Source organism: Dermacentor variabilis, chromosome 3 (assembly GCF_050947875.1).
Source record: "Dermacentor variabilis isolate Ectoservices chromosome 3, ASM5094787v1, whole genome shotgun sequence".
Lineage (NCBI taxonomy): Eukaryota > Metazoa > Arthropoda > Arachnida > Ixodida > Ixodidae > Dermacentor > Dermacentor variabilis.
The window spans coordinates 159,021,503-159,035,816 of NC_134570.1; the positions used below are offsets into that span (position 1 = coordinate 159,021,503).

General features: G+C 46.9%; 1 protein-coding gene across 1 annotated transcript; it reads left to right on the forward strand.

Moving 5' to 3' along the window:
* Positions 1–10,110: 10,110 nt before the first annotated feature.
* LOC142574283 (3-beta-hydroxysteroid sulfotransferase-like) lies at positions 10,111–14,077 on the forward strand. Its single transcript, XM_075683405.1, has 2 exons — positions 10,111–10,361; positions 13,076–14,077. Exon 2 carries the CDS (start codon positions 13,091–13,093, stop codon positions 14,048–14,050), a length of 960 nt encoding a protein of 319 aa, XP_075539520.1. The 5' UTR covers positions 10,111–10,361; positions 13,076–13,090; the 3' UTR covers positions 14,051–14,077.
* Positions 14,078–14,314: the final 237 nt, after the last annotated feature.

Here is a 14,314-nt window from a genome sequence, read left to right on the forward strand (position 1 = left end):
CTGAAAAACTACCTAGTGATTGGAAGAGAGCTCGTGTTGTTCCCCTCTTCATGAAAGGCAACCAAGTAGTTTTAGAAAACTATCATCCTATCTCATTAACATCATCAATTTCTAAAATTCTTGAACATGTAATAGCGAAACGCATTGCGGAATTTCTTGAACAAAACTCTATACTAACTTTCAGTATGGCTTTAGAAAGGGTTATTCAACTGTAACTCAATTAGTCACAGTGGTCCATTCATTTGCAGAATTGCAGAAACTGTGGATAAGCATGGTCAGATGAACGTAATTTTCCTTGATTTTGGCAAGGCATTTGACAATCTTCATCGCTATCTAATTACGAAACTTAAGGACTTCAATCTGCCAGATATATTTATTGCATGGATTGGAGACTACTTGAGGGAGCGTGCTCAGCTTGTTTCTGTAGATGGGAACAATTCGAGCATTCTTTCTGTAACATCAGGCGTGTTCCAGGGCAATGTTCTGGGGCCATTGCTGTTTTTACTTTATGTAGATGACACTGTTAACGTAGTACTAACAGGAACTCAAATCACACTGTTAGTGGATGATTGTGTGCTTTTTCAACAAGTTACTTGTAATTCTGATTAATAGAATTTGAATTTACGTCTTAATAGCATACTAAACTGATGTGATGAACACGGTATGGCTCTAAACGCACAAAAACTATTTACCTTTGCATAACACGTACAAGAACACCTCTTCATCTTACGTACAGCCTTGGCGCATCATCAATACAGCAGATAATCAACTATAAATATCTCGGCGTAACAACTAATGACTTCTCTTGGAACCTACATATAGACAACATATGTTCTGCCGTCTTCTGTAAGTTGTTAAACAGAAGTTTAGAAATTCTCCTTCTAACATTAAACTACTCAGTTACTTTACGTATGTAAGACCTAAACTAGAATACTCTTGTGTTGTATGGGACCCTTCACTAAAGCTAACAGGTAGTGATGGAGAAATAGAACAGAAATTAGAGGAAGCGGCAAATAAAGTGAAGGAATACCTTGCAGGCACGGGGCTTGAATGCTCCCCAGGGAAATCAGAGCTTCTCCTTTACAGACCCACCCTCAAGGGCAGGCCGCCCAAGGGACTCGTCAAGCAGAGAGAGTGCGAGGAGATACAGATTCGGGGTGGTGGGGAGGGGGGAGTACGAAGAATGCCAGGGCCATCCCCATCGTTAAACGAATTAGGGTCCTGGGACTCAATATTGAGTCGAAGGGAACTAACAGCTAACCCTCAGAGAGCTCCTCACCAAGGTCACTAGCGTCATTACGCTGATCAGGAGAATCACGAACAAGTATCAGGGAATGATGGAGGCTAGCGTTGCTAGGCTCATTCACTCTTTTGCTATTAGCCACATCATTTACGTAGCTGTGTACCTTAACTGGTACAAGGCAGAAAAGGACAAAATCAATACACTCATAAGGAAACCGTAGTCTTGCCCGAAAGCACAAGTACTGAGAGATTATTGCCGCTGGGCATGCATAGCACCTTAGAAGAATTGCGTGAAGCTCAGCAGATAGCTCAGTTGGAAAGATTAGCCGGCACCCGGACTGGCAGAAGCATACTGGACAAATTATGAAATTACCATAACCAGCAAGGACCAAAGATTGAGTTGGCCAGAGAGATTAGGAGCAGGATTTGTATCATAAATTTACCCAAAAACAGGCACCCGGAATAAAATCAGGACAGGAGGACGAGCAAAGCTAAAGCTCTACTCAAACACTATGGCGATGACGAGGAAGCGCTATTCTTGGACGCCGCGAATTATGCAAATCACCAAGCGTTTACAGCAGTAGCAATTAATGCAAAGAAAGTACAGAAGTGCTCAATCAAACCAGCGTATCTGAAGTTGGGAGGATGTTGCCATCGCTCTGGCAATCGCTTCTCCCAAATGTAGATACATTATCAGGACTCTGAATCGACTATACGAAATTACGCCAGAGGAAGGATATTATTTGAGGCCGCAACGATTCTAGACAGTAAAGCCAAATTCATATCATCTGAAGAATTTCCCGACAAGGAAATCATCTGGTTTGGCGCCCATACAGAGTGAGAATCCACCGCTATCCCCAACCTTAACGAGTCTGCCCATCGTGTTCCGCGAGGACTCAATAACCGCGCCCGATTAGGGGGGCTCTGACCGAGGAGAAGATGGAACGGATGCAGAGGGATAGAATCTTCTCATTAAGTGACATTGCCCAATTCTGTAGAAAGTCGAGGTGTATATATCCACCTCGTAGCCCAAAATTGGACAGGCCTCAGGCGGTTGACTGCAGGCGCCTTCAAACCAGAACTTGCACAAACCCGGTACATCTTAACCGCATATTTCCGAAAATATTTATTTATTTATTTATTTTTGATACCCTGATCCCAAATGTAAATTATGTGGTGATAGAGGAGCCACCCTGGGGTATCTACTTTGGGATTGCGAAATATTTCAGAGGAAAATTGCATTCCCCCCGGGTGAACTAGAACCGCGGTGTGGAGCCGCACTGACTAGTTCAGACCTTCGGGACCAAATTTCGGTCACCCAACAAGCCCGGACGGTTACCGAGGGACAGGGTCTCTTGCTGCCCCTGGCACCGCCTAGACCCAAGCCATCAATTTGCAGGATATTTAATAAAGCTGTCACACACACACACACACACCACGAGTTTCCGATATGCAAAAGCGTGGCAGTTTGGGTGAGTTGGTCTGTCATGACTTTTTAGGCTTGTAGCGCAGCTCAGAAAGAGGAGAAAGGAAGGTGGAAGGGGCAATGAATTGGGAACGGCGAACAGAGTGAGCGCTCACTCTGTTCTCCGTTCCCTTTCATTACCCCTTCCACCTTCCTTTTTGCTTTTTCTGAGCTGCGCTACAAGCCTTAAAAAATTCCGACATGCAGACTGCCCATTAAGCTTCTCAAGAAAGTGAGAGACCCAGCAGCATCAACATGTCTCATGGCCGTTATTTCTAAATGCTAGACACCTAATTGATTATGCCGTGATGTCCTTAAACGGTCTTTTTTGGGCGGTCATTGAATAATCTTTCCAGCAAAATTTTGCACCTTTACACTTTATAAAACGGTGATCACGCTGATTTGGCGATTCACACTTTGTGCTGGTTTTGTGCCACCACCAAGATTCTGAGACTGGTGACGTCTTTGTATGTATTTCGGAGGCAACAGCTTGCAATAAATGGTGCAGCGAATAACGAGGACGTTGTGTGCATAGCAAAGATGATGTTATTGAGTGTACGATGATGACCGCTACGGAAGCTTACTGCTCTCGCAGTAAATGAGCCCAGTGATGGGCTGTGCTTGAAATTACAGTTCAATAGTTCAAACGCGCTACACAGGACGCAAAGAATACGAATGCAAGGCAATGGTAACAACTGATGTTTTATTGCACGTATTTCAGTAAGTGCATGCCGTTTACAACAGGAAGCACAAGAAAACTAACGAAGCTTCTCTCACGATGACTGTCCGTGCTAATGCGTTAGCATTGAATCTCTATAGCCGCACAACGTATTGCCACCGTTGAAATTGATTATGTATTCCTTGTTTCCCTAAGAACACTTGGCGCCATCTAGCACCGCCACCGCGAAGCCTGCGCGTGGCCTCAGAAATGCACGGCGCGCCAGTGCATCAGATCGCGGAGAAATCTGTCGTGCGACAACTGGGCTCCTTTCTCGCCCTTCTTTCAGGACACGCTGCGCCATCCAGTGGTGCTTCCGAAAAGTCCGCGCGTGGCCTCTGAGACGAGAAGCGTGGCGCGCCGGTACCTGAGAACGCTGAGAATGGTTCCTCCGCTTGCTGCACACTCAGCGACACATATTCATAAGTTTGCGAGTTCATAAGTTTACAAACAGAGTGCATACAAACATAAGTTTGCGAGCGGTTCATTGAAGAGTGCCACATACCCAGTGTATTCATGGCGCAGCTCGCTGCAGCGTTGGTGCGAAAGGCTCTCATTTAAAGCGGTACGCACCCAGTGCATTTGAGCCGTAGCCTGATAAAGAGTCGGGTTGCTTTCCTTGAGGTGCCCTTCTGACGTTGGTTTGATTACGCGCAGCATCGGAGAGATTTAAGGGATCTTATTCGTGATTCTAGAGCGGCACATTCAAAGTGGCAGATACCTAGTTGCCAAAGTCGGTGTCAAAGACATTCATTTAAAAGCTGCACACTCCTACAGGCAGATACCGACTGGCTCAGGTTGACATCAATGAGGTTCATTGAAGTCTAGCACAGACCGAGTGGCACATGCCCATGGATGGATGGAAACAACTTTATTTTGAATCCGGCAGATTTGACGACCCGGGATCAGGTCTCCCATGAGGGGACTTCGAAGCCTTGCCTCGTTGCCGACTCTCGGGCTTGCTGGACAACCCACTCTTGTGTCTTGAGGTTTGAGCTGCGCAGAGCGGTGGCCCACTTCGACGCAAGAGCCTCCGGAGCTACTGCTATTGTAGCTGATGTAACACGACACTCCCACAACATGTGTGGCAGCGTCGCTCTAGTTTCCTGACATAATTTGCAAAGAGCAGCTGGTATTGCGCGGGGAAAATGTGCTGCAATCGCACCGAACTGGGGAAGGTTTGTGTTTGCAATTGTCGCCAGACGACTGCCTGGCGACGTTTCAGCATGGGGTGAGGTGGAGGCAGCAACCGCCTACCTAGCCGGTAGTGCTTGGTGATGTCATTGTACCTGACCAAGCGTTCTCGCATGTTTTGAACCAGGAGTTCCGAACTCGAAGAAGCGGTCTCCGATTCTCAGCGCTGCAAGTCGGCGGGAAGGTGTTTCTTCCAACAGCGGCACCTACCATTCCCGCATATACAGTGATCGATGTCGGCGTGAAAGACCTTGGTTGCATAGAGGTATGGTGTAGTGGAATGGGGTAGTGTGTCGTCCATACAGCAAAACAATAGGAGAACCAGGGACGCTTCTGCGATGACGCCACCAGTAGGGCACCGCGATCGACCGGCGTGCCTAGCGCGCAAAATTTAAACATGTTTTGCAAAACCTGGTGCATTTATGAACTAAAACACACCCAAGACAACTTAAATTAATGTATTTCACAAAAATAAACATTAAAAACTCTTACGATGCATGAAAACGGCGTCTAAGCTTGCACGTTTCCAACCACAGATCATGCAGCATTCCTGATCGTCTGCTCAGCGCTTCGGTTGCAGAAGACAAACACACGTCTGCTCGTTCCATGCGGTAAGCACGCATATGTATTTAGTATATTGAAACACACGACGATAGGAAGCCCAGGAGGAGCACCTGCACTGTTCCTGGTGGGTTGCATGGGATTCCTTGCATGTTGCATCAACCAGAAAGGTGGTCGCCAGGTTTCACTGAAGAAAACAAACACACAAACACGCACGCACACACAGACATTTAGAAATCCAGCGCTTCCCGTGCACATAAAGAATGTGCGAACATGGCAGGAAAAACCACAGGAAGCAATTCGCGAGCTCTGTAAGTACGTGCATGACCTCCACGACAATTATACAACCATTTTCCTTTTGCCAGCATTGACTCCAAGCTGAAGCGACAGGTGGCACCGCAGTAGACCGGCGTGCTCCAGCACCCCCGGCCGTCATCGCAAAAAGAGGCATGTTTTCGCCTCCGGGAGACATACTGCCCTATTACAGTACACCATAATAGAGGCACGTATTTGCACATTGGCACATACTGAGTGCCCCAAGTTTACCAGGTGGTTGATTTCGAATCCTGTTACCTCATCACAGTTGCGCAATGCGCTAACCATTCGACCACGGACTACCCAGGGACCCAGGTAGGCGGGGAAACTGTTGAATGCAAACGTAGATAGATAGATAGATAGATAGATAGATAGATAGATAGATAGATAGATAGATAGATAGATAGATAGATAGATAGATAGATAGATAGATAGATAGATAGATAGATAGATAGATAGATAGATAGGAAAAGTGTGTCAAGTGCCCAATGAATGCCAAGCATTAACATAAAAAGATTAAAAAATATATTCACCGGCAATACAATACTCTCTAACGCGAATCTTTAGCGCAGCTGTTTAGGTGCTTTAAAATCGCAATATATTGTGGCAGAGAATTAGGTTCTGAACGACAGGGTCGTCTCGGCGGTGGCACTAAGCCTCTGCTCAAGCAGCTGGTTTCGCAGCAGCGGCCGTCGAAGCATTTCCACCGGTTGCGAAGCTCATTGTTCAGAAATAAAGCGCGCACCACGGAGCTCGTCGCTCGCGCGGATCGCATTCTGTAGCTGCGGTGGCGCTGGCGAAGTAGCGCATGCGCAATGGGTCAGAAGACCACGCCGGGGCTTTGTTTTCATATAGGATATCGGTGGACGCACTTGCCACATGACTGGTCGCCGCCGTACAGCACGTCTCGTATGGCACTCCGCTTTCCTCCTCACTCTTTTGTGCTACTCTTCTCCTCCGCTTTGCTTCTCGCACTCTCTTCGCTATCGCCGTCTTTCATCCTCCGCTGCACTCTGCGGTCACTCTTTCATCCGTCGCAGTGCTGGCTCGCTCGGTTGCGCCGAGGAGCCACGAAGCCCAACGCAGGAACGGGGGCCTAAGAGCTGCGCTCTACAAAAATGGTCTCCAATCTACGCTGCGAAGGTGGTTGAACAGCGAAGCTGTAAATGACAACTAGAACGAGTACCCATTGCGACGTAGGCTTAAATTATTCCTGTGGCGACATTCACATGTAGTTTAGCTAATTATTAGCCTAAGATGTTTCGATGACCTGCGATTTGACCTGCACCACTAGTTCGTGCAGGTACAATAAAGTGGACCAGTCAGAACAGAAATATGCGGCGGCTCGTCCGCACGCGACTCTTGAGGAGTCCTCACTACACATGACCTTCCTGTAGCACTGTTACAATATCAGTAGTTAATGACGGTTTGCTATATAAATATTTCTCATTATAATTGCTTCGCGCTGGCGTGCACGAGCGATGTACCAGTGCTTTAAAAAATGAATAGGAGCTTGCGAGGTAAACGCGGCATAAAAAGAAACGGAATACACTTTGTCGAGACTAAAGTGTGAAACGGGGGAAGCCTGAAACCATTGCCAATGGCGATTTCTTGCGTCGGAAACACCACGGAGGAACACAACTCGTACACTGTTATGTGAATGTTTGTTTGTTAAATGCCTGCAATGTCGTTTACGCCTATGTATATCGTTTCGATGTCTTATGAGTCCGTCATTTCAAAGCTGTCATCTGGGATGATGTCGGCTTGCAACTCATGGCCGGTGAACTCCTTGTGCTTTAGTGGGTCCACATCCAGGATGGCTGCCTTATGGTCACTGAAGTGCACAGATAGGTAGTCAAGGTTGGTCACACTACTTCGAGTACTGAAGACGAGGTCTAGACAACTCCCATGGTTGGTAGTGGCTTTGCTGGGCGGTGTATCCAACTTGAGCATAAGGGAGGTGTACATTGCTTGAATGAAATGGTGTTTCACTCTAACATCTTGATCGAAGTCACCGGCCACAACCATCGGTACTCGGAGATGCAGCGAGTAGCTTCAAACGCGTTGCCTCTCTTTCGTTGGCCCGTCGCGTCCCTGGACTCTGGTGTCGGACGCGCCTCGCCGCCCTGATGCATGCGACGTATACGCTGAGCCTCTCTTGAGCGCCGCTTGCATTCAGCGGCTGCCGCACGTCGCGTGTTGGGAGACCCTGGTTTGGCGAGACGAGACATCCTTCCCACACGATACCGCAAAGTAAAATGCCGCCACCGCCACACCACACCCAAGCAGACGGTCGCCACACGAGCCTCACGACAGTGACGTCAGGCCACACAGCACCCAATCGGGAGGCCATTTAAAGCACCTGACGACAGTGACGTCAGGGCGCACCGTTGAACACATTGACGTCACGCACATGAGCCAATCAGGAGGCGCACACTTGTGCCTAGCGACAGTGATGTCACGACACAGAGGAGACCAACCAGGAGGCCGGAAAGCTGTGACAGTTTCTGCTAACGGCTGATAACCTTGACAATGAGTCATTAAAGGCTTCCGCCCAAAAAAGCGCTTCGAAAACACGGCGCACTTCAGCAGGTTCTGCTCTGCGATTAGGTGACTGCCGCCGCGCGGCCAGCGGACCTGCAAGAGAACACGAGCACGTCCCACTTGCATGCGAAGTGGGAAAGAAACGCTTCCTCGACAACCCTCCTGTTCCCGGCTACGCACCGCCTCCCCCTACCTGCTGAACTCATAAGTGACGTCATGAAGGCATCGTTTTGTTTGTGAATTATTTCCATAGGACACCCAGCAGCCACTAGTGCTGGAAGCAGCGATGCCGCCGCGTATCGGCATTCGACCGATCTCCCAATAGAGATATAGGTAGTTTCCGCACCCTGGCCACGTGTTGTAGGAAATCCGGCGACGGCATCCCGCGTCCAACGTCGACCCTCTAGTCAGCCAAAATTCAATCCAACCCACGCATACCCAACCACGCAGGCCCTCCATGTAGCGCAGAGACGTCGCTCAACTAATTCAATTTCTCATAGTAAAATGCGTCAGAAAAATCATAAAGTACGATTTACGCACAACCTACATACATGATAGCGTCAGATTGTAATTAGAATATACGGGAAAACAAAATTCAGTTACGCGGAAACTTTAACACAAACCCCTTTTCCAGCATTTCTACCCTTCATAGTGCGGAGTGCATGGTTCCTTGCAGCACCATCCAGATGGCACTCGCTTCCGCGCATCCACGGCTCACGCAAGAGGCGGCGTTTATACCAGAAAGCTCACCGTCGCGCATAGCATTCACCTCCATCGTTTCCCGGTAAATATTGCGGTTACATAAGCTTCAGTTGCCGGGAAGCGTGAGAACCAGTCACGGATCTTTGAGTGTTATCGCGTTCTACTCTTAAAGGCAAAACTTAAGCGCCCTCCAAAAATTTTTTCCGCCTTCCCACTGTCCCGCTCTCGCCTTAACGTCTAAGAAAGCACACCTAGAGGCATCAAATGACAGCCCTCACTTTCCTTAATATCAGCATCTCCTTTAACAATCAGCCGCTACCGACAACGACAGTACGTGAGGTCACTGCAGTAACCCGTTAAGAGCAAGCTTTAGCTCCGGCCCAACTCCGCCGCGATCTAATCAAATACATGAAAACGCAAAAAACGTTTTTTCTAAGATAATCCCTGGACCAATTTTAAGGAAATGTGTTACATTTGGGAGAGCAAGTTAAATTCTAGTGACTGTTGAAAGCGCAATTTCGATTCGGGGCCTGCCTTTCGTTTAAAATTTTTCCAAAATCCGAAAGCTTTAAAAAAAACTAGAAGGACGAAGTTTACAAATTCATAGCTCTAGATCAAGAACAGTTATCGCGTTTCTGTAAAGGCAGCGATTAACTCATTGAAAGCGCACAAATTCAATATGTAATTTTATATCTTGGGTGAATTTGTTACATAGTGTACGAGGGTTCTGCAAAAGCTGTATTACCATATTACTAAATTTCTTGAGATTGATATGTAACATATCAATTTTTTCCGCTTTAGATTTACTATCAGTACAATTCACAGAATTGTGAGATCATTTTTCATTGCTGAGTTACAGGGTTGTAAACGTGATAGTCTCATTTTCTGGAAAATTGCGATTTTAAAATTTTTTATAAAATTTTTATATTTTTTATAAAAAATTGACGACCTACATCAAAAATTCAAGACCAACAGCCACTAGATGTTAAATTTTCTTTTTAATGCAGCAAACCTCGTCAAATTTGGTGCAGTGGTTGCCGATAAGAGCGACTTCTATTTTTACACGTATTTAGATAGGAGCATCCGAGCTAAAGCTTGAAGAGGAAGCTTGAGCTCTTTCATGGCGTGTTCCGTTTGGGCCGTACCTCACGCAACGAAAGAAATGAGTTCAGATGCTGGGCAACCGCTGATGTGGGCTAATACAATTTTTCTTCGCATTGTGTACTTGAGTGACCACGATGTTTTTATCTGCTGCGTTATCACGACAACACTTGCGCCAAAACGAAAGAACAAAGGAAAGATCGTGCGAATTGTTCTGCAGCAGTGATAAGAAATATGGGCTTCCGATGCTTGGAGAAAAGCGGTCAGAGCTCCAGCACTGATTGACGATAAGTGTCACGATCGGTCACTGTGAGGATGCCAGTGAAAAAGAAAAAAACAAGCTCTTAGTACGTCAATGTGCGTGTACACTACCGGTTTCCAGCTTGGCCACACGCGGATGACGTCATTCGTTGGAAATGTCAAGGTAGAGTGACTGTACGCCACCATTCCAGTGCGAGTACAGTCGAGGACCGAAACACACTTTTGTCCTGTCAACTTGCGCTCCGAAAGAAAAAGCAGGTGAGCAGTCGTTCCAAGCTTCGACCATGACACGACAAGGGAGATAACAGCTCTCTTATTTAGATAAGTACATATTCCGTGGAGTTAATTTCACATTTCTTTTATCGAGCATTTTCTTCTCCCTTTCTCTGTGTGCAGGTGTGGCTCTAGATTCGTGCTGAAGATCATCGTTGGGAATTCCGTGGCTCTTGCACCCCGTTCTAACTGTAATAATTAGTACTTCGCGCTGCAGTTAGTTCTCAGTCTTTCTAGCACAATTTTTTTAACTTATAGGCTACCGTATTAGAATTCAAAAAGAGCATGCTTTCAGCAAACCGAGAAATATTTCCATGTGGTAACATGCCTCAGTGATTCCAGCACATTTTTTAAAGCACAAAATCTCTTTATCTCCCGTTGTCGGCGACTTTCGCCTGACCTTGAGCCAAAAGCCAGAGCCGTTATTCGGACAAATTTGCGAGAACAAAACGAGATCATCCGGGCAAAAAGCCAAAACTTGATATAATGTGGTCTCTGATCCCCAACCCTTCATACAGGACCACATTACATCGGATATATTTACTGGCCAAACAAGTTGCAAAAAATATAATCCGACTTCTCTACAATGTTTCTTCGCAATAACACTCAAGCTGTAAGTTCTAGCACGCTGACGTTTTGTTAGTGATTTACAATAGAGACGTTGAAAAGGCAGATAAGGGAACGACATACTTAGTCGCCATCTTTTGGCGCTGAGCGCTAAACGCCACCGGCCCGCTAGTTCTGCGGCGCGGGTTTTGCGTCATCTCGAGAGATGGCGCCACGCGCGGTGTATTGCCGCGCGTGGCAGTACCCGCGCGGTGTATCGCCTGCTATGATGTTGCGCTGCTAAGCAGGATGTCGCGGGCTCAAACCCCGACCGCGCCAGCTGCATTTTGATGGAGACGAAATGCACAAACTCCCGTGTCCCGTACATTGGGGGAACGTTAAACGTCACCTGGTAATCAAAATTAATCCGGAGACCCCAATACTGCGCGCCTCAAAATGGAATCATGATTTTGGAACGCAAAACGATAGAATTCAATTCATTCTTCTTCTAGCTAGGCAGTGCCTTGTGTCTCCCTGACGTCTTTCACTGCCTGTCGTGTGGCCTTCATAAGGTTTTCTTCGCCTAGCTGGGCAGCGCCCATATGGACCAGTGCACAGTGTGGAGTGGTGCGGTGGGGTGTCATGCGGTGTGGCGTTGCGAACATGTATTACACCCATTTTAATATCGTGGCTAGTATGATCTCCAACCAATCTGCTTTAGCTCGTGTTTACATCTAATCTCGATTACGGGAGAGTCCGAAGTTTCTTATACTTACATGCTAACATATTAGCATTCAGAAGGGGCATGTTCTCTGTAAGTCGAGAAATCTTTCTCTGTGATAACAGGCCCTCCAACAACTATGCATTTGCACGGCAATCATATATTGCTTGGTATTTTGAACAAGCACAAGCTCTGTTGTGGCCACTCCAAGGGAGTTTGCTGTACATCTAGCGGATATTTAGCGCGTTTTATGACAACATGACAAGACAACAAGCTTTTTTCAATGAGCTCCTTTTGGCGCAACGAGCATCGAGTGACACTCTTGTATCTCGAACAGCAATTCCGGTTCACCTCCTGAGGGGACCGGGGACGAAATTCAATGTAAATCAGAAAAAAATACAAAATAGTACAGTACAATATTTATGGCTTTCATTATAGGTATGACATCAGAGTATAAGTTTAGTAACAACTTGAGTTACTGAAGTGTCTGGAATAATTATAATTAATTAGAAATCACTGATTACAGCACACCAAAACACGGAATCGTAGGCTCTAGAGACTCGCCACGTGAGCACGACTTCGGCAAAATTCCTTCGGCGAAAGCGGAAGTAATGTCGCTAATGACGTCACACACAAGAAGGTGGCATGTTAGTTAATACAAAACAAAATTAATACTAATTAATACAAAACAGTTGCCTGGCATAGACTGAATATCTGCCTAGCAGGGTGGCTGTGACGTGCTCCCTCCTCCCTCGCTTCCCCTCTCCCTGCGCGCACCTGCTCGCTAGCTCGCTCGCTTGCTCGCAACAGCTGCGCGCGAGCTCTCGTTACGTGCTCTGACGTCAGCACCGGAGAGGGCGCCTAAGGTGCGGTTCGTGCGCACTTTACGCTATGCCCCGCCAGGCGGTGCGCGCTCTGATTCCTCCTCGCCCTCCCTGGCTCATCGCCCGCATATCGTGTTAGGGCAAAGATGTTTGCTAGATTAACCTAAAGAACACCAACGCTGAAGCACGAGCGCCACTAAGAGACACATAAATCAAAGATTAGGGTTGGCTAAAATTTTTTTACCGCAGTTATAAGAATATTTTGTAAACTATGGCCGGTTTAAAATCTTCTTTTGATTGCATATTTCGTAATAGAGGAATATCTAAAATGATTCTCTTCATTGCAAATGTCTTCGCAACGTATAAAACATGCTGCGCTGACGAGAATATTCTCCCGGCTGGTAACTCTCCCAGCACATCCCTTATAGGAATTTTTCGAATGGCAGAAATATTCGATAGCTTTTTCCCGTCCACGTAAGAAAGTAAGTCCGGTCCAACTTTCCTTTTAGTGTTTCTCTTTAGTGCCCCATAAAAATGATATTGTCTAAAACAAATAAAATAAAAATGTTATTGAACAGACACTGATAACGCTCTACTGCGACTTTCAGAGGCGCCTGGCGACGATGGAACGGCGAAGGCTACCCTACCAAATAGTCGACGGAGTCCCAAGATGTATTAGCATCAATCCAGACAGGCTAAGAGAAAATCTCAAGTTTAGAGCACTGAATGGAGACGTCGTGCAAGCAACGTTCCCGAAGAGTGGAACACATTGGTTGATGTACATCACGCACCTCATACTCAGGGAGGGACAACCGATCACCTCGTACGAGGAGTTCGCCAAAGAATGGCGCTTCCTGGAGTACATGGACATCAAGGACTGGTCATCGTCTCTACCACTAAGAACCTTCGCTACACACCTGGCGTTAGACAAGCGATCTATGACCGAAGAAGGGAAGTACGTCTACATCGCCCGCAATCCATGGGATGTCTGCGTTTCCTTCTACAACATGGCTACCAACATTCGTTCCCCGGAATTCCAAGACGGAACGTTTGGAGATCTCGTGGACGTTTTTATAAGTGGCAACTTCGGCTACGGCGACTATTTTGAACACGTAGCAGCGGGATACGCTCTCAGGGAACAGCCAAACGTGTTCTTCACCACTTACGAGGAACTCAAGAAGAACACACGCGAGGTCGTGCTGAGGCTTGCGTATTTCCTGGGAGAAAAGTATGGCCTGGCTCTGGAAGAGGACGAAGTGTCGCTCCAAAAAGTGTTGGAAAGATCGCAGCCCGATTATATGCGTAGTGTAGTGGTGATTGACTTGAGCGGTAAAGGTAACCCCCAGTGGGAAGAGGCACTTTCGGGGAAGAAACTTACCTGCAACGAAGGCTATGAAGGAGACAAGAACAAGTACTCGTTCGTGAGGAGTGGCAAAGTAGGAAGCTGGAAGGATTACTTCACACCCAATCTGCTCCGGAAGATGGAAAATCGAATTCTGAAGGCTGAGAAGGAGTCGTCCTTCATGGACCTCTGGAAGGACATTCGAGCTGAAACGATTAGAACCATGCAGCATTCCGAATAAATACTTGTACTCTCATTCTGCAGTTCTTATCATGGTTTTGTTTTTAAATAATTTCGCATGGCAGAATTCTTTTGCTAAAAGGGGCAGCAGGGTTTTCAAATTTATGAACGAAATTAACTTTATAGTGGAGGACCAGGCTTGTGTTGCCCTAGGTGGGTGGCCTCCTAATTACAGGATATTATGGCTCTCTGTGACGGTCTGCATGCCCTCTCCAGCAGCCGAAGTAGGTCCTGAGGGCTCTGGCAAGTCAGCAAAGCCTCCCAC

What these genes read in the sequence shown, in the direction of transcription:
- LOC142574283 (XM_075683405.1), top strand. Translation starts at nt 13,091, where the DNA reads ATGGAACGGCGAAGGCTACCCTACCAAATAGTCGACGGAGTCCCAAGA.